The sequence below is a fragment of the Cervus elaphus genome, chromosome 16 (genome assembly GCF_910594005.1).
Source record: "Cervus elaphus chromosome 16, mCerEla1.1, whole genome shotgun sequence".
NCBI lineage: Eukaryota > Metazoa > Chordata > Mammalia > Artiodactyla > Cervidae > Cervus > Cervus elaphus.
Window position 1 is genome coordinate 10,316,518 of NC_057830.1, and position 17,846 is coordinate 10,334,363.

Genomic DNA, 17,846 nt, shown 5'->3' on the forward strand with positions numbered 1-17,846 from the left:
GCGCTGGTTGGGAGGATGCCTCAAATAACATTCCCTGTCACCATATTTTCCCCATAGCTACAGGCTTTCAAAGACAAGTGCTAAATGCTGGCTCCCCAACTTCCTAGCTGTGTGATCTTGTGTGAATAACTTCACCTCTCTGGCTTCAGTTTCTCCACCAATAAGATGAGGTGATAAACTAGTTTATAGACATTTGGTGGGGGGTGGGGGATGAAATTTATTCGTGTAGATTGCTTTGGATGTGCTCAGTCACTTTAGTCTGACTCTGCGACCCCATGGACTGTAGCCCGCCAGGCTCCTCTGTCCATGGGATTTCCCAGGCAAGTATACTGGAGTGGGTTGCTATTTCCTACTCCAGGCGATCTTCCCAACCCAGGGATCGAACTCACATCTCTTTTGTCTCTTGCATTGGCAGATGGATTCTTTGCTGCTGAGCCACTGGGGAAGCCCCTGTAAATTGCTTAGTACATAATACAGGCTCAGTAAATGTTGCTGCTCCTTTTTACATGTCCCTTTCTCCTCAAACAGTGTGACTTTATCAATGCAAAAAAGTGAGAATTTAACCTTTGCAGTTGAATAAAGCCAGACTTGTGCTAGAGACTAAAGTGGCAGGGTCAGGCCTCAACTTGGCTTAAGGGCTATACTTGCTGGTAGCCTAGACTACACAGGACAGCCAGGCATTCACTTAGCTAGAGCCTGCTTCAGAGATGGAGAGAGGAGTGGGATATCATGAAAAATACAATGCAAACCTCAGTAGCCTAAACTGGGAGAGGTGCCAATTGCCCTGATAATAGTTCATTTCTGGGCCAGAGAATTCAGGTCCCAGGTCTGGCTAGCACCATGATGACACAGCTACCACTAAATGTGTCCTGGACTGGGCATGAATCTCTCAGAGGCCCCTCAAATTTCCCTGGTTTCACAAAGTATGGGAAAAAGTGAGACCCTATGGACCCTCCCAGACCTCTAGGGCTGTCTTCTAGGCACTGTGGCCCCAAGAAAAGACAGACCTCTTGATTAAATCGCTAAAGTGATCCATCTGGTCCAAGCTGTTGTTCTGGCGGCCATATCTGATGGGTGAATACCATCTTCCTCCACAAGCTATCCATCCCCTGGAGCCTCTGCCCATTACAGGTATAGGCTGCTCGGACTGCTTTGTTTGTTGTGGCCTCTGGAAGAACAGGGTTAAGAATGGAGTGGGAAAGCCAGGCATGGGTTGGGTGAAACCAGCACCTCCCAAGGTGGGCCTCCGTGATGGAGTGCAAGAGGACAGTGTGGGCGTTTTGAGGGACTGCCCGGCTTGTTAGGGAGATGAGGCGGGACGTTCTCTTTGTAGAAGGCAGAGCTGACTAGACCTGCACACAGGGCCCTGAGCACAGGGAGGGGTAGAGAAGATTATAGCTCATCTAAAAACTGTCTGAAGGGTGCACATCTACATGAGATCATTTAGAGTTTAGTCCCTACTCCCACAGGCACGCTATCCTTTTGACTTTATAAACTCTCCGTGCAGATCTGATTGTCCCTTGTATGACTTCAGGTTCCTGCTTGCCCGTGCTGGGTCAGGGTTAAGCAGACAGGGAGAAAGCTGGAGTGTTTTGACTTTCTACCCCTGGGGATGATCCCGAAGAAGAAGCGTTGCTGTCTGTGGGGCACCTTGGCCCCTGCACCACCCACCACCCTGGTCCACTTTGCAGGAGTGGTACAGGCAGCAAGGCGGACAGGGAGACCCATCTCCACTTAGTCCAAGGCAGTGAGCCCATGAAATGGAAGAACTGCAAAGAAAAGAGAAAGGGTCCCGGGGACTTTACTCAGAAGCAAATAATCCTGGTGACTCTGTTTTTGTGGAATCTGCCCCTGCCAGAGTCCAGTTTTAGCATTTGTAGGGACATGCCGGGCTGACAGGACCTCCCCCTCTGTCAGTCCTGTGATTTGAGGCCAAAGCCTCCAGGCTGGGATCTATGCTGGCCTGGGTCCTGTCCTGGCTCTGGGCCCATTAATTCAGGTGCTCAAAGCAGGACTCTTCTCTGAGAGGTCTTTGGTATGAAGGAAGGGCTAAGCATAGCTTCTCCCGAGGTGTTTTGTTTTTTTTTTTTAATTATGGTAAGAATACTTAACATGAGCGCTCCTCTCTTAACAAACCTTTACGTGTGTAATGTTACTGACTATAAATACAACATTGTTCAGCAGATCTCTGGAGCTTCTGTATTTAGCTTAACTGAAACTTTATGCTTGTTGATTAGTAATTCCCCATTTCTTCTTCCCTCCACCCCCATCCCTGGCAACCACCATTCCACTCTGACGATTTTAGGTACCTCATATGGGAAATCATGCAGTATTTGTCTTCCTACAACTGGCTTATTTCACTTAGCATAATGTCTTCAGGTTTGATCCATGTTGAATCCACAAATCTCAGGATTTCTTTCTTTTTAAAAAAATATTTATTGGCTGCATTGGATTTTAGTTGCGGCATGCAGGTTCTTCACTGGGTCATGCAGGATCTTTGTTGCGGCGCCCAGACTCTCTTTTTGCCGCACACACAGGCTCAGTTGCTCCTCAGTAGGTGGGATCTTGGTTCTCTGACCAGGGATTGAACCTTCGTCCCCTGCATTGCAAAGCAGATTCTTAACCACTGGACCACCTTCTTCTTAAAGGCCAAAAAACATTCAGCTATATTTATATACCACATGTTCTTTTCCCACTCATCCATTAATACACATTTAGGTCACTTCTATATCTTAGCTATTGTGAATAGTGCTACAGGAGTGCTAATCTCTCTTCAAGAACCTAAAAATAAACAAGTGGGACGACATCAAGCGAAAAAGCTTCTGCACAGCAAAAGAAAAAATCAACAGAGTCAAAAGGCAATCTACAGAGTGGGAGAAAAATAGTGCACACCACATATCTGAAAGGAAGACAATCTCCAAAATGTGTAAGAATTCCTACAATTCAGTCGTAAAACAAAAGTGTGCTAATGACTTAGACCAAAAAAAAAAAAGTCTTTGGACAGAGATTTCTCCAAAGAAGAGATACAAACGGCCAACATGCATGTGAAAAGACACGCTAATAGTCGGGGCAATGCAAATCAAAACCACAATGAGGTATCACCTGATTCCTCTCCGGATGGCTCTACCAGAATAGATATAGGGGTGCTGGTGAGGCCGGGAGACCCTGGAGCCCTTGCGCATTGTTGCTGTGAAAGGAAAGTGGGGCAGGTTCAACGGAAAACGAAGTTTCCTCAAAAAAATGAAAGCAGAACTACCCTATGACCCAGCAATCCCGCGGCTAGGTATTTATCTACAAGATTGAAATCAAAGAGAGATTAGCGCTCCTGAGGGTTTGTTTGTTTCTCTCGAAGTCTGGCGCTACGCATGTAGGTCCCCGTTACTTTTAAACCCCTTAAATAAAACCTCACTGCCCTCCCCCTCCACTGATGCCAGGCGGATTCCTAGGCACCCCACTGCTTACTCCAAACTGCCTTCCAGAATTTTGCTTCCTGCCCGGGGGACTCAAGCCAGGTCTGGGCAAGTCCCAGGGGAGCGAGCGCCCAGCGACCTGCGCGCGGATCGGAGCAGCGTGACGCGGCCGGGACTCGCTGTGCGCTCCCCGGACGCGTGGCTTCCCTGGGCGGCTGCCAGGCCCGCTGCCCCCGCGGGGGCGGAGCGTGGCCTTTTTTGGTCCGGGGAGGTGTGGCCGCGGTCCGGGAGGTCACTGGACCGCAGGGCTGGCTGCTGTCACTTCTGCCCTGTGCTCGGTTCAGCTCAGCTCACCCCGTTTCCCGCGCGTACCCGGAGCCCCAGCCCTCGGGAATAGCAGCCGCAGCGCCAGCCGACCAGCCCCTCCATCCCGCTATCAGAGACCCTATCATGGGCCAGGGGTGCATCTGCCCGTGGAGCGGCCCCCTGCCTCGCCTCCAGGTGTGGACCTGGATCGAGCCCGTGGTGGCCTCCACGCAGGTGGCCGCCTCCCTCTACGACGCGGGGCTGCTCCTCGTGGTGAAAGCGTCCTTCGGAGTCGGGACCTTCTCCAATCACAGCTCCAGCCCGTCGCCCCGGGGGGCTCTCGAGGACCAACAGCAGAGGGCCATCTCCAATTTCTACATCATCTACAACCTGGTGATGGGCCTGACGCCCCTGCTGTCGGCCTACGGGCTGGGCTGGCTCAGCGACCGCTACCACCGCAAGGTCTCCATCTGCGTGCCCCTGCTGGGCTTCCTGCTCTCCCGCCTCGCGCTGCTGCTCAAAGTGCTGCTGGACTGGCCCGTGGAGATGCTGTACGCAGCGGCCGCGCTGAAGGGGCTGTGCGGCGGCTTCTCCGCCTTCTGGTCGGGGGTCATGGCCCTGGGATCCCTCGGCTCCTCTGAGGGCCGCCGCTCCCTGCGCCTCATTGTGATCGACCTGATCCTGGGCTTGGCGGGGTTCTGCGGGAGCATGGTTTCGGGACATCTCTTCAAGCAGATGGTGGGGCACTCCAAGCAGGGCCTGGTGCTGACCGCCTGCAGTGTAGGCTGTGCCACCTGCGCCCTTCTGTACAGCCTGTTCGTGCTGAAGGTCCCCGAGTCCGAGCCCCGCAAGGCCGTGGATATAGTGCCCGGCACCGTCGGCCGGTATAACACCCTGGACCCTGATCAGACAGACAAGCAGAGTGTGGTGGGGCCCCCTTCACCTCCTGCAATGGCTAAGCCCAGACAGATCATCCTTGCCCTGCTCTTTGTGGGCGCCATCATCTATGACCTGGCCGTGGTGGGCACAGTGGACGTGATGCCGCTTTTTGTGCTGAGGGAGCCTCTGAGTTGGAACCAAGTGCAGGTGGGCTATGGTATGGCTTCCGGCTACACCATCTTCATCACCAGCTTCCTGGGCGTGCTGGTCTTCTCCCGCTGCTTCCAGGACACCACCATGATCATGATCGGAATGGTCTCCTTTGCGTCAGGAGCGCTCCTCTTGGCTTTTGTGAAAGAGACATACATGTTCTACATTGGTGAGTCTGGCACTCTTGGGGAGGCAGGACGAGGACACTGCTGATCCGCCAAGTAATGGGACATACACCCGAGGTGCTGTGGTCTGTCAGCTCAGCACCAGAGATTATGTCTGCTACCTAGGAGGCACAGGGGACAGAGGATTGTGTGCACTGGAGTCTGTCTATATTGTGTTATCTGTGTTGCCCATTGAGGTGTAATCAGAGTGGGGGCCGTAGCTCTAGGAAGTCAAGGGAGGGATGGTCAGTGGTGCCGGGAGTCAGGAGAGGCTTCAGGATGGCCCTGAGTGGAAGAGATGGGGTTGAGTTTCTTCTCCACGATTTTAAAGGGATAAAACATTTTCAAGTAATCCAGCTGAAAAGGTCCTTTAATTAAAATCATTTCAGGTCAAGCACTGGCTTTTCAAAGAGAGAGAAAAATTCTCCATAAATGCCTTCCACAACCAATATACATTCCCTCAAGGAAGCAGAATGAAGTTGTCTGAGGACACAGACAACCGCAAGCAGAGCACTCTGGACCAGTGCTCCAATAGAACTTTCTAGACTGATAGCAATGTTCTGTAATGTTTCCACCTAATACAATCAGCCATTAGCCATGTGTGGCTATCAAGCCCTTGAAATGTGGCTAGTGCACCTAAAACAGAAATTTTTATTTTATTTCGTTTAAGTAGTCATGTGACTGGCTAGTGGCTAATGGAACAACTCTAGACTGTTCCTTTGACTGAGGTCACACGGCTCAGAAAAACATCTCAGAAAATGGTTAGATTACTTTTAGCCAGCTCCCAGTTAAACAGGCCAGGTGCAAGGGCTTGAGTAACTTCTCCCTCTGCACCACTTCTAGCCTCTCCCACCCCACCCCACCCCCGCACCCCTGCCACACACACACACACACACACACCCCACATCAGGATGGTGAGCAGGGGTAGAGGGAAAGAGGCGGTGAGGCAGCTGTGTTAGGGACTCATGTTTCTGGATGCAGTTTGCCAAAGGTACTGGGACTATGTCCCAGAGATGATGATGAAGGGTGAGGGCAGACACCTCTCTCCTGGGAGGCAAGGAGCTGTAAGTCACTTGAGTGACATCAGCTCCATTTCCCTAGAAACCACTTAACTCTGCCAACAAAGACGCCCTTCACCTCCTGTCACCATGTCCCCGGTGCCTTGCCACCTTCAAGATGGGTCTGCAGCATCTACAGCTCCATCCGAGAGCTCAGGGAGTCAGTCTGCCCTGGGAAAGGACTGTGGGAGGGGGCTTCTAAGGGAGGTTTTTCTGTTATTCTGATTTACTCTTTGGCCAGGGCTGGGCTCCAGTGAGGAGTCTTCTCATGTGCTTCTTTTCCAGCTCGGGCCATCATGCTCTTCGCTCTCATCCCCATCACAACCATCCGATCAGCAATGTCCAAACTCATCAAGGGTTCCTCTTACGGTGAGTGAAAGGAATCTGAGAGGTTTCAGAGCCACTTGGTTTGAGGCACAGGGTTTGGACTGGCAGAAGGCACAGGAGAGAGCTCCAGCAGCTCCTTGCAGACACGGCACACACTAGTGTCCATCCAGGGCGGAAGGAGTGAGAGCAGGAGCAGGGGAGAGACCGGGAGGGTCTGCCACGGAAAAGCCAGTCAAAGGAAAATACTGCTACCCCCGGGCTATGGGAAGAGCCAAATGGATGGAGGCCAGAATCCTGGTAACACGAGCTGTGAACACAGAGGGAGTCAGGGAAGGGGAGGGGGCTGCGGAGAGCCTCCCAGAGACTCAGCTATCAGGGAACACGGAGGGACAGCACAGTAACCTTGGTAACCTCAGTCCCTTCCACAGGAAAGGTGTTCGTCATCCTGCAGCTGTCCCTGACGCTGACTGGGGTGGTGACATCCACCCTGTACAACAAGATCTATCAGCTCACCATGGAGAAGTTCATCGGCACCTGCTTTGCACTCTCCTCTTTTCTCTCCTTCCTGGCCATCCTCCCGATTGGGTAAGACAGGAGCAGTTCCTGCTCTCTGGGCTGGGGCTGAGGTCAAGGACTGTTGGAGCATTTCCAGCCTATTATCGTAAAGTATTTACTTTTCACATTTACACAACGGGTTCTGAGTAGCCTCTCCCACTAAGAAAAACTTCTGTTCTCCCAAACTAGTAATCTGGTCATTTGGGAATTCCCTTAAGTCATAAACAGAGGGCCTCAACGCGCTGGCTCACTTCCTGGCAGTTTTGTAATAGGAGCCTCATATACGTTCTTGTAATCAGAGGCTGGGATAAGAAGCCCTCTTGAATCACTCAGACCTCGTTGAGTCTCCTTTAGGTGACAGTCATCCAGCCTCACTTTCAAGTATTCTTTGTCTCTTTATCTTGGGAAGGCTTTGAGCACCTCTGCAGGACAAGGGTAACGCCTCTGACCTCTCTGGGGAAATTATCTCATTTGTAAAACAAGAGTGCTTAGGTTCTGGGAGATAACAGGCAGGAGGAAGGTTGGAGATACAAAGGCCCATGGGGAAAGTTGCCAGCTGAGGTTATCATCAATATGGACCACATGAAATAGACTGGTCTTCAACCAGCCCCATTCAAAAGAAATGCAAAAACACAAGCACAAGCCATATTATATGATTTTAAATTTTCTAGTAGCCACATTTAAAAACAACATGAGTAACAGGTGAAATAATTTTAATAATATATTTGATTTGGCCCAACAGCTCCAAAATATCTTTGTAATCAACCTACAAAATCAATGAGTTCTTTTGAAATAAGTCTCTGAAATCTGGTATGTGTTTTATACTGACAGCACATCTCAACTTGGACTCCATTTGAATGCAAGAGTTCAGAAACCAATGTAACTAGTGGCTACATATTAGACAGCTGAGCTTTGGTCTGTTTAGGCCCTTTTCTCACGCTTGTATCAATCCCACTAGAGGAGAAAGGAACGCAATAAAGATATTCGCAGTAAGATACAAGGGACATGATATAGATTTGCGTTTAAAGGGACCTGCTTAGTAGCACACTGGAGCCCTCCATATCATTAATGGTGGTGTTACAGGCTGCAGAGTAGAAGAGTTGAAGGCAGGTTGGAAAAAGCTGAAGGGAGGTTGGAAAAAGTGGGAAGTAGATGGTGAAAAGGGCCGCTTTTGAATTTTCACATCACATTGTATAGGTTGATGTGCTTGCATAGAAAGTTGAGCCTCCTAAGACAGAAGCCATCAATCATGAGGGTTCTTTGATTTCATAGTTGAGAAAATAAGATCAAACAGCTGAGAGAATTTGTGCAAAACAGCAGACTTGATTACCAGTGCTGTCTCTGGCCAGTTTTCATTTTCAAACTGCCCAGCCCTTAGGCCTTTTCATGTTTCCCTGTTTTCATGAGTGTCTTGGCTGAATGGGTTGGACTTAGCTAGATCTGACCCACAATTCTCTGGAGTGCCAGCTGTTTGTCCAAGTGAGTAATGGATTAATAACTGTGCCACTTGGAAGTTATCCAGTCCTATTTGATTGGCAGTTGTTTGAAATAGTCTCTCTGACCTAAACAGATCAACAAAAAACAACAAAAGAAAACAAGACTGACTAGACTAGTTAATATCTCATAGCTAGAGATATAAACAGACAAACAAAAGCAATGAGAATATGCAATAAATGGTCCCTTTCTACAGTTTCATTGCTTTCCCTTTTTAAAGAGACTTTGGGGTATGTGAAGCAGGTGGGGACACCTCACCCCAATGGACTTGGGCCCAGTCCTACATTGTGTGCATGGAATTTTAAGATATACAGGATTTTCATCATCTTATACCAAGGAAGTCGGGTCAGTATCTTGAACCAATCGTAAGTAGTAATGCTTACGTGAACTGAGGCACTCAGGTAGATGCCTCTGTTGGAGACATTTAGCAGTAGAGGGACTCATGTGCTAACAAAGCCTCCTTTGCCTGCTGTACATTGGAATCACTTGGAGAGATTTAAAAAACTACTATCGTATGGATCCTACCCATGGAGATTCTAACTCAGTTGATCTGGGATACAGCCTGGGCATAGGAATTTTTTAAAGCTCTCCAGTTTATTCGGATGTATAACCAAGGCTGAGAACCTGTGGTAGAAAGGGAGTGTTTCTAGTACTTTTCCCTCTGCAAAGTCACTAAATGAACAAAATCCTGAAAAATTCTTTCAAGCGGCCGAGGCTGCACCACCAATCATTAAGCACGATCAACAGGAAAGACCAGTAGAACTCTTGAACTGCAGAAAGAAGAGCTACATTCCAATGACAGAAAAGCCCAGGAAGACATGTCACAGCAGGGAGTGGAGATAGCTGTGGAGGGCAGAAGGTGGAGAGGAGAGGTTCCTGGGCCCAGCTGCCAACAGCTCATTTGCAGTAAGTGACTGTGGCCCCAGCCCGTCCTAGTACCGAAGTGAGCCAACTCCATGGCACTGTGAGAACCTGCCCTCTCCTCCTCACTCTTCTTTATGTGCAGCAGGGAGATGCTGAGGGAATGTCTGTCTGGTTCTGCCCATCCGCAAGCCCCCAACCCCTCATCACACAGGCACTCAGCTGCTGCGTTGTGGTTCATGGAGGCCATCAGAAGTGAATAGGCTCATCTTCTTCAAAGCAGACCTCTAAGCCTGTGTTCTTTCGCACCCATCCTGTTCCTCTCCCTCAATCTCTCAAAGATAATAATAGCAAACATGTAAACAGCCTTGATCATGTGCCAGGCACTACTTTGAATGTTTCATATGTTTTAACCTTCTCAAACAACCCTCTGAAGCAATTACTATTTTATCCCCATTTTGTAGATGAAGAAACAAAATCTAAGGTGTTATGTAACTTGCCAAAGGTTACAGAGTTAATAAGGGGCAGTGACAGGATGTGAACCCAGGCAGTTGGTTCTTTTTGACATTACTATAGTGTCTTTGAGACACTATTTGACGTTGTGTCTCAGAAAAGCCCCTGGGTATCTGGGACCCCTCTCTCCCCTTAGAGTTTACTTGTGTGTTTTAGTGGCTAAGTCATGTCTGACTCTTGCGACCCCATGGACTGTAGCCTGCCAGGCTTCTCTGTCCATAGGATTCTCCAGGCGAGAATACTGGAGTGGGTTGCCATTTCCTTCTCCACGGGATCTTCCCAACCCAGGAATTGAACCTGGGTCTCCTGCATTGCAGGCAGATTCTTTTCTGACTGAGCTACAAGGGAAGCTACTTGAGTTTACTTGTACTACTTAGCAACTCCGTCTCCTGAGTTCTTCCTATCAGAACTGACACGTGGTCTGCCACCCTCTCGCCTCCTCCTCCCCCCAGCCATGTTCTCCCGCGTAGGTCTGCACTTGCTTACTTCCCGTTCACTTTCGACCCACTCCAGACTGACTTCCTGTTCAATGCCTCCAGGGCTGCGCTGAGATCTGACTTCCTCACAGCTGAGTACACTGGACTCCCTGCCATCCTCTCCCCATCGGTTCTCACTGGCCCCCAACACTGTGGGTCACTCCTTCCTTGGAAGGCATTTGTCACTTGGCTTTCTTAACACCTCCTCTCCCTACCTCTACCTCCTTCTCCTACCTCTCTGACTTCTCTACAAATCTCTACATGGAAGAATTCTTTGGGGCTCAGATCTGGGTTGTCTTCTCACTTCATAATCTCAAAGCAATCTAAATTATTTTCAAAATTTCAAATTACCATCTCAGTTTCCAAAATTGCATCCTTGACGCCCTCCTAACATCTGCTCCCCTCCAGTCTTGCCCATCCCATTAAATGGCATCACACTCAGCCAGGGAAGAAATCTGAGAGTCACCAAAGTCCTCCTGCTTCTTCACCTTCCCGTACCTCCCATCCATCAAGCCTCATTGATTCTACCTCCAATATATGCCTCAAACTGATTATTTTTTACCCCCACTGCTGCTACCCCCTAGTCCAAAGCACTTGGGGGATCAACTTCACCCCTGAGCCAGTCTCCCCACATCCATCCACCCTCCTTTTACCAGGTGGCCAGAGAAATTTCTTTAGAGTGGACCTCAGTTCACATCATCTCCTACTCAAAGCTCTGTACTTGGTTTCACAGTTCTTAGGCTGAGAGCCACTGTGGCGGCCCCACAGGTCCTGCATATGGTGGACCACATATGGTGGACCACAGGTCCTGCATAATCCAGCCTCACTGTCTTCTCCAGCCTCCTATTCCTCCCATTCACCACCCTCCCTGCTCTATGCTTCAGCCCCAGGAGCCTCCCCCTCAAAAGACAACATGTCTGTTTTTTTTTTTTGGCTGGGCTGGATCTTCATTCCTACAGGGGCTTCTCACTGTGGTGGCTTCTCTCGTCACAGGGTACAGGTTCTAGGTCATGCGGGCCTCAGTAGTTGTGGCATATGGGCTCAGTAGTTGTGGCTCATGGGCTTAGTTGCTCCGTGGCATGTGGGATCTTCCCGGGACCAGGGATCAAACCTGTGTCTCCTGCACTGGCAGGCGGATTCTTTACCACTGACAAGCCTGACACCCTACACCTCTTTCTTAATATCACTAGATGTGATCTTAACTTGAACACCATTTTCTCAAAGAGGATTTGAGAAAATTCCCTTCCCAATCTAAGTTAGATCCTTCTATGATATGCTCCCCAAGCTTCCTATACTTTTCCTTCAGAGCCTGAGAGTTGATGATTACTTAGTGATGATCTGTTTTACACGCTTGATCACTAGACCATGGGCTCCCTGAGGGCAGGGACCACGCCTGTCTGAGTGACCTTGTACCCTGTGTCCAGCAGAGAGGCTTAGTGCATAAGAATTACTCAGAGTCTTTCATGAATGAACAATCTGTCAGGGGGTGTGACGCCAGCACTTACTGACCGCCCAGGAGCTGCTTGTTGAGCTGGAAGGATGTCAGGGGTTGGCCACCACCATAATCAACAAAAGTTGATCAACAGTCAACCTAAGGAAGAAATAGAAAATTTTAGTCCTGCTAATCCAAGGATTATAACCCAGAGGGAGACAATTTCAGGAAACTCCGAGGAGTGTTCTACCTATAAGATGCCAAGGCGCAGTCAGAGTTATATGTTTGTGAGACAACGTAGTGTGGACAGGGTGGGGGATAAATTAAGAGTTTGGGATTAACATATACACACTGCTGCTGCTACTGCTAAGTCGCTTCAGTCATGCCCGACTGTGTGACCCTATGGACAGCAGCCCACCAGGCTCCTCTGTCCACAGGATTCTCCAGGCAAGAATACTGGAGTGGGTTGCCATCTCCTTCTCCTATATACACACTACTATATATAAAATAGGTAAACAAGGACCTACTGTATAGCACAGGGAACTCAATATCTATTAACCTATAATGGAAGAGAATCCAATCACTTTGCTTTTCACTTGAAAAAACACATTATAAATTAACATACTTCAATTTTTAAACATTTCCCAATATGGACCAGGGTGGGGGACAAACCAAAGTAACATATTGACAGTTTATGTAGTCCAACAAGGTGAGCAGTGGGTTGTGACCTATTACAAGGTTGAGAAAGGAATGTTATGTCCCGGGAAGTTATCTTACTGGCACCAGGAAGAAATTCTTTCTTTTTTTTTCCCAGCGAGTAGGAATTCCTGCATCTTCTAAGGGGATCAAGTTAACACAATATAGGCACGCAATACACACTAAAGCGGAGGAGATAGTTACTCACATGGGCAGAGAATCTTCATGTTGAAAAGCCTTCTTGTCCTGCCTTAAAATAATTCACCAACCACGTGGCTGTGCTGTCATGGTCCCACAGCTAGGGTGAGCTGTGGAGTCGGCCTGGAACAGTTCATGGGGTCCTGGGCTGCCTGCCTCTACTTGCCTCTTGCCAGCTCTGTCATATAGTGAGCTTTAAGAATAGTGAGTGCTCCTCCCTGGAGAGCCCTGGGGTCACAGAAGGTGGGGAATCTGTGTTTGGAAGTTTCTACAAAGCTTTTCCTTAGAAGGATTTGGATTTCTGCCCACCCCCCACCCAGTAGCTCCAGATGTGGTCCATCCATTAGGAAGAACTGTGTTCCAGCTTAGAACCTGGGGTTCCTAGAGCTCAAACAGTTGGGAAAAGGAGAACACCAGAGGCTGAAGGACACGCCAAAGGTCACACAGATTCAAGACTTCAACTTCAGCTCTTCAGTCCTAGGCCTCCATTTTATCTCCCAATATTTTTAAACAACCTAATGATTTATGGAAGAGAGAAAAGGGCAATGGAAAGGCAGAAGAGGATGCAATTAATTCTGCTTGGGATGAGTGAAGCCTGAGCTTCGGGTCCACATGGGAGTGTATCATCAGACGGAAGTGAGATGGGAAGAGGCTCCGAGAAAGGGAAAATGTAGATGCAAAGGGCCCTCCGTATTATGGACAGAGTCTCTGAGAGATGGCTAGAGACCCTCCCTCCCCATTCCAGCTGTTCTCCTGTAATTCTCTGTTATAAATTCTTACAGCATCGTGGCCTATAAGCAAGCCTCGTGGTTGCAGCCTGGAGACATCACAGAGAAATGAAGGTGCTGATCTGCGGGAGCCAGAAACACCAGCAACAGCCAGACTCCCTCTGAAGACCAAGGACAGGACCAGGAACTGGTGTTCACAGCAATCCATTGCTCAAGGAACCCAAGTTCCAGCCAGAGTCGGCCTCAGAATGACTTGCTGGGGCTCAGGGGTCCTGGGTGGGTGGGGGAAAGCACGTAACTGGTGATGGAGATACTTTCTCAGCTTTCAGACGTTGCTATTAAGCAGAGGTGGGTTCTGCAGACAGTAGAGTGAGAACTTTCAAGGGAGATACACAGGCCACAGGCACAGCCTTACCCAACATGGAAGCCAGTTTTTTTCCAGAAATGTTCTGGGGGCTCCAACCACGGTAACTAGTCACCCAGGAGTCCTGTGTGAGAACGCAAAGGCAGTCATCCACCTGAGGGGGGTGAGGAAGGGAATTTTCAAAAGAACTGCCAACAGTGAACATCATTCAGTATTTTAAAAATTAAAACAGAACCTTGAAAACAAAGTTTAGCTTTCTTCCCTCAGGCCTTGTTAGCCATGAATAACTTGGGAGTGATCTAGGACTCAGGCATTTGAAGTCAGCATAGTTTTGTTGGTACTGTTGTTTTTAAGCAGGCAATTATCAAAAAGGCTTTCGTCAAAGGAATACTTTCCGTCAACAGTACTTCCCAAAGTGAGAGGTGTGAAAGGAGAGGGGAGATATGCTAACATATCTCAAAACATTATTTTGAGGTACTTATTTTTTTAATTATGTGAATAAAAGACTCACCTCCTAATAAATCAACATTCATAGCATGAGTATGTGACTCACTGTCTCTTTGGTCAGCTTCCCTCTAGAACTCAGACATGGCATTCTCAGACTGGGGTAAAACTTAAAGCTAGAGAATGCACTTAAATCTCAGAGCATTTGGGCTCAGAGTCTGTTATCATCACTGATGCCCTGCACAGACTGGTCCAAAACTTCAAGGCACATCTGCTTGGATCCTAGCACCATGCTAGGTGCTGAGGTAGAGCAAACCTGTGACGGCTCCTACCCCACCAGTGTCTGACTTAGTGGGTGGAGCAGACAGAACAACAGGTAGTCGTGTATCCTATAATGAACACTAACATAAGGGCTCATATAACCCAAATCCAAGAGTGCAGAGAAAACTTCTCAGGAGAAGTGGCATAAAACTGGAAAGATGAGTTACCAAGGCTGGATGTTGAGTGAGATTCCAGGCAGAAGGAACATGCTGGAAGACGTGAAGGTGAAAATATCCCCAAATACAGAAAATCAATGTGAAGGGAGAAAAAAGGGATGGAGGGAGAGGTATCCAGGGGGCTGGAATCAAGAGGTGAGCTGGGACAGTGAGGAGGAACATCAAAAACAGAGCCTCTAAAAAGTTTCTCTTTAGGGACTTCCCTGGTGGTACAGTGGATAAGCATCTGCCTGCCAATGTAGGGGACACAGGTTCGAGCCCTGGTCCGGGAAGATTTCACATGTCATGGGGCAACTAGGCCCATGTGCCACAACTTCTGAGGCTGTGCCTTACAGCCCAAACATTGCAACTACTGAAGCCCATATGCCTAGAGCCTGTGCTTCAAAATAAGAGGAACAGCCACAATGAGAAGCCCTCACGCAGCAACAAAGACACAGCGCAACCCAAAGTGAATACATGAGTTTTTTTTAAAAAGTTTCTCTTTAGAAATGCAAATCAAAACTACAATGAGGTACCTACCACCTCACACCAGTCAGAATGACCGCCATTAAAAAGTCTACAAATAACATATGCTGGAGAGGATATGGAAACCCTCTTACACTGTTTCTGGGAATGTACATCGGTACAGCCACTACAGAGAACAGTATGGAGATTCCTCAAAAACTAGACTTGCCATATGATCCTGTAATCCCACTCCTGGGCATATACCCAGACAAAACTATAACTCAAAAAGATTCATGCACCCCTATGTTCATAGCACTATTTACAGTAGCCAAGACAAGGAAAAGCCTAAAATGTCCATTGACAGATGAATGGATGAAGAAGATGTGGTACATATATACAGTGGGATGCTCATCAGCCATAAAAAAGCATGAAATAATGCCATTTGCAGCAACATGGATAGACCCAGAGATTATCATTCTAAGCAAAGTCAATCAGAAAGAGAAAGACAAATATGATATCACTTATAAAGTGGAATCTAAAATACAATACAAATCAACATATCTATGAAACAAAAACAGACCCATAGATACATAGAACAGACTGGAGGCTGCCAAGGCAGGGCTGAGGGGTGGTGTAAAAGAGGGAAGGAATGGGAGTTTGGGTTTAGCAAACTATTATATATAGGATGGATAAACAAGGTCCTACTGTATAACACAAGGAACTATATTCAATATCCTGTGACAAATCATAATGGAAAAGGATATGAAAAAATATATATGTGTGTGTATGTGTGTATAATTGAGTCACTTTGCTGTACAGAAGAAATTAACATTGTAAATCAACTATACTTCAATAAAAATTTTTTTAAAAAGGAAAAATCAGTTTTTCTTTAGAGTAATAGGATAGCTGTTGAATGGTTTTAGGCAAGAATGTCAAATGCTTACATCTGTACATTAGAAAGAGGACTTTGGCAGCACTGAGAAGGAACTGGCTTTGGAAGGGGTGAGCAAGACTTGCAGAAAAGCGACAAGCGGAGAGGCTGTTGAGGAATCCAGGTGAAGGTGATGGTGGACTGACACTAGGTAAGAGGCTATGAGGATGGAGAAAGGTTAGGCAGACTTGGGGGAATATTTGGAAGCTAGAGGTCAGCAGGAGTGGGTAGTGGATGAATTGCAGAAAGTGAGGCAGATGGAGGCAAGAATGATTCAGATTTAGGATTCAGGCAACTAGAAAGGAGGCAGAGGTCCTTGCCGAGACAGGCAACAGGAGCACAGAACATGGGATGGGGAAGATGAGTTCAAGGCCATGCTCTAGGCAAACTCTCATCAATTTGGTCATTCCTCTTGACTCCTTGCCTTCCACCCCAGCCCCTGACCAGTACCCCCACCTAAATGAATCTAATCACTAGCTTCTCCATTCAAGCTTGCTCTCAACATCTAGAAAAATTTCCTTACTTGTCCATACTGACCCTGCCATAAACTTGTGGGTGTTCACCTAAGCTGGGCTCACACCACCATAGTATTGACTCTTTTTCAACCCCACCTGTCACCAGGGTAGTAGTTTCAAACCTTTTCAGCTTTCTCCAGGTCTTCCAGCAGATGTTCTAAACCATTAGTTCTCAGAGTGTGGTTCTTGGATCAGCTTTATCAACATCCAATGGGAACCTGTTTGAAAAGCAAATTCTCTAATTTGATCTGAGACCTAGAGCTTACCATACTAAGCAAAGTCAATCAGAAAGACAAATACCATCAGACTCTAGGGGTGGGGCCTCCAAACTGGTGTTTTCACAAGTTCTCAAGCTTAGGAACCACTATTCTAATCTACGGAGATCTTTTTCTCTTTCGAACTTTCCCTGAGCCCCCCTCCACCTCTCCCAGGATCCCTAATTCCTGCCCTCGGTTCTCCTCCCAGGTAATCTAGTCTACCAGAACTCTCTCTCCAACAATCTAGTCAGCACCTCCCGCTGGGTCTCCTCAAAAGTAAGTCCAAACCAAATTCTTCTCCTACCCCACCATCTAAGCCTCCATCTTTTATGTTTTTCTGATGATTGATTTCATATTTCCGTAAACGGCATCACCTCCCAGCTCCCAGGCTGGAAATCACCAAGTCATCTCTGACCTCTTTGCCTCACCACTGAAATCCATCTCCTTTTCTATCACTTCTAGTTGATCATCCACTCCCTTCTATTTCCCCAGACCTTTAGCCTGACTACAGTCCTCCAGCACACTATTTTTTTTCATAATCTTCTTAAAAGGAAAACAGTTTTAAAAAACTATATACCCCCCTTTAAAATTTTCAATTGGCAACAAATAAATTTTCAGTAAAGCACACAGGAAAGATTCTTACAGGAACATCTCTGATATTTAAATTGGCTGTATTTGAACAAGTAATAGGATAAGTCTTCCCATAAGGGTTATGACATGAGGGCCCAGCACACTTAGGTGCTTTGTAGACATTATTGCTAGTCCTATCAGCCACCCTTCAGGAAAGGCATTTCTTCATTTCAAAGATAATAACGCTGAATTTCAGAGAGATGGCACTTGCCCAAAACTACACAGCTAGTAAGTGGAGAAGCTAAGACTTGATCTGAAATCTTTCGCCCCACACCTCACTGCCTCACTTTGTGTGACTGAAGTCTTATATTAATGATGTCTACTATCAAAACGCCAAGGTTAGCACCAGTAGAAGTCTATTTCCAGTGCATGGCCATCATTAGGTAAGCTTAACTGAGCGTTGTGGTCTCTGATTTACAACACACTCAGATGCGCTAGAGAACCACAGATATTTCCT

At 47.6% G+C, this 17,846-nt stretch overlaps 1 protein-coding gene and 1 long non-coding RNA gene across 2 annotated transcripts; one reads left to right on the forward strand and one right to left on the reverse strand.

Annotated features, from left to right (window-relative positions):
* Positions 1-349: 349 nt before the first annotated feature.
* On the reverse strand, positions 350-13,409 carry LOC122673059. The gene is made up of 3 exons (XR_006334569.1): positions 12,590-13,409; positions 11,759-11,844; positions 350-3,187 (listed from the first exon to the last, which is right to left on the reverse strand). It is a non-coding gene; the product is annotated as an uncharacterized LOC122673059 (long non-coding RNA).
* Positions 3,726-14,211, forward strand: SLC46A2 (solute carrier family 46 member 2). The gene is made up of 4 exons (XM_043870638.1): positions 3,726-4,974; positions 6,313-6,396; positions 6,783-6,939; positions 13,362-14,211. The coding sequence occupies exons 1-4, from the start codon at positions 3,861-3,863 to the stop codon at positions 13,417-13,419; spliced, it is 1,413 nt and encodes a 470-aa protein (XP_043726573.1). The 5' UTR covers positions 3,726-3,860; the 3' UTR covers positions 13,420-14,211.
* The last annotated feature ends 3,635 nt before the right edge of the window (positions 14,212-17,846 follow it).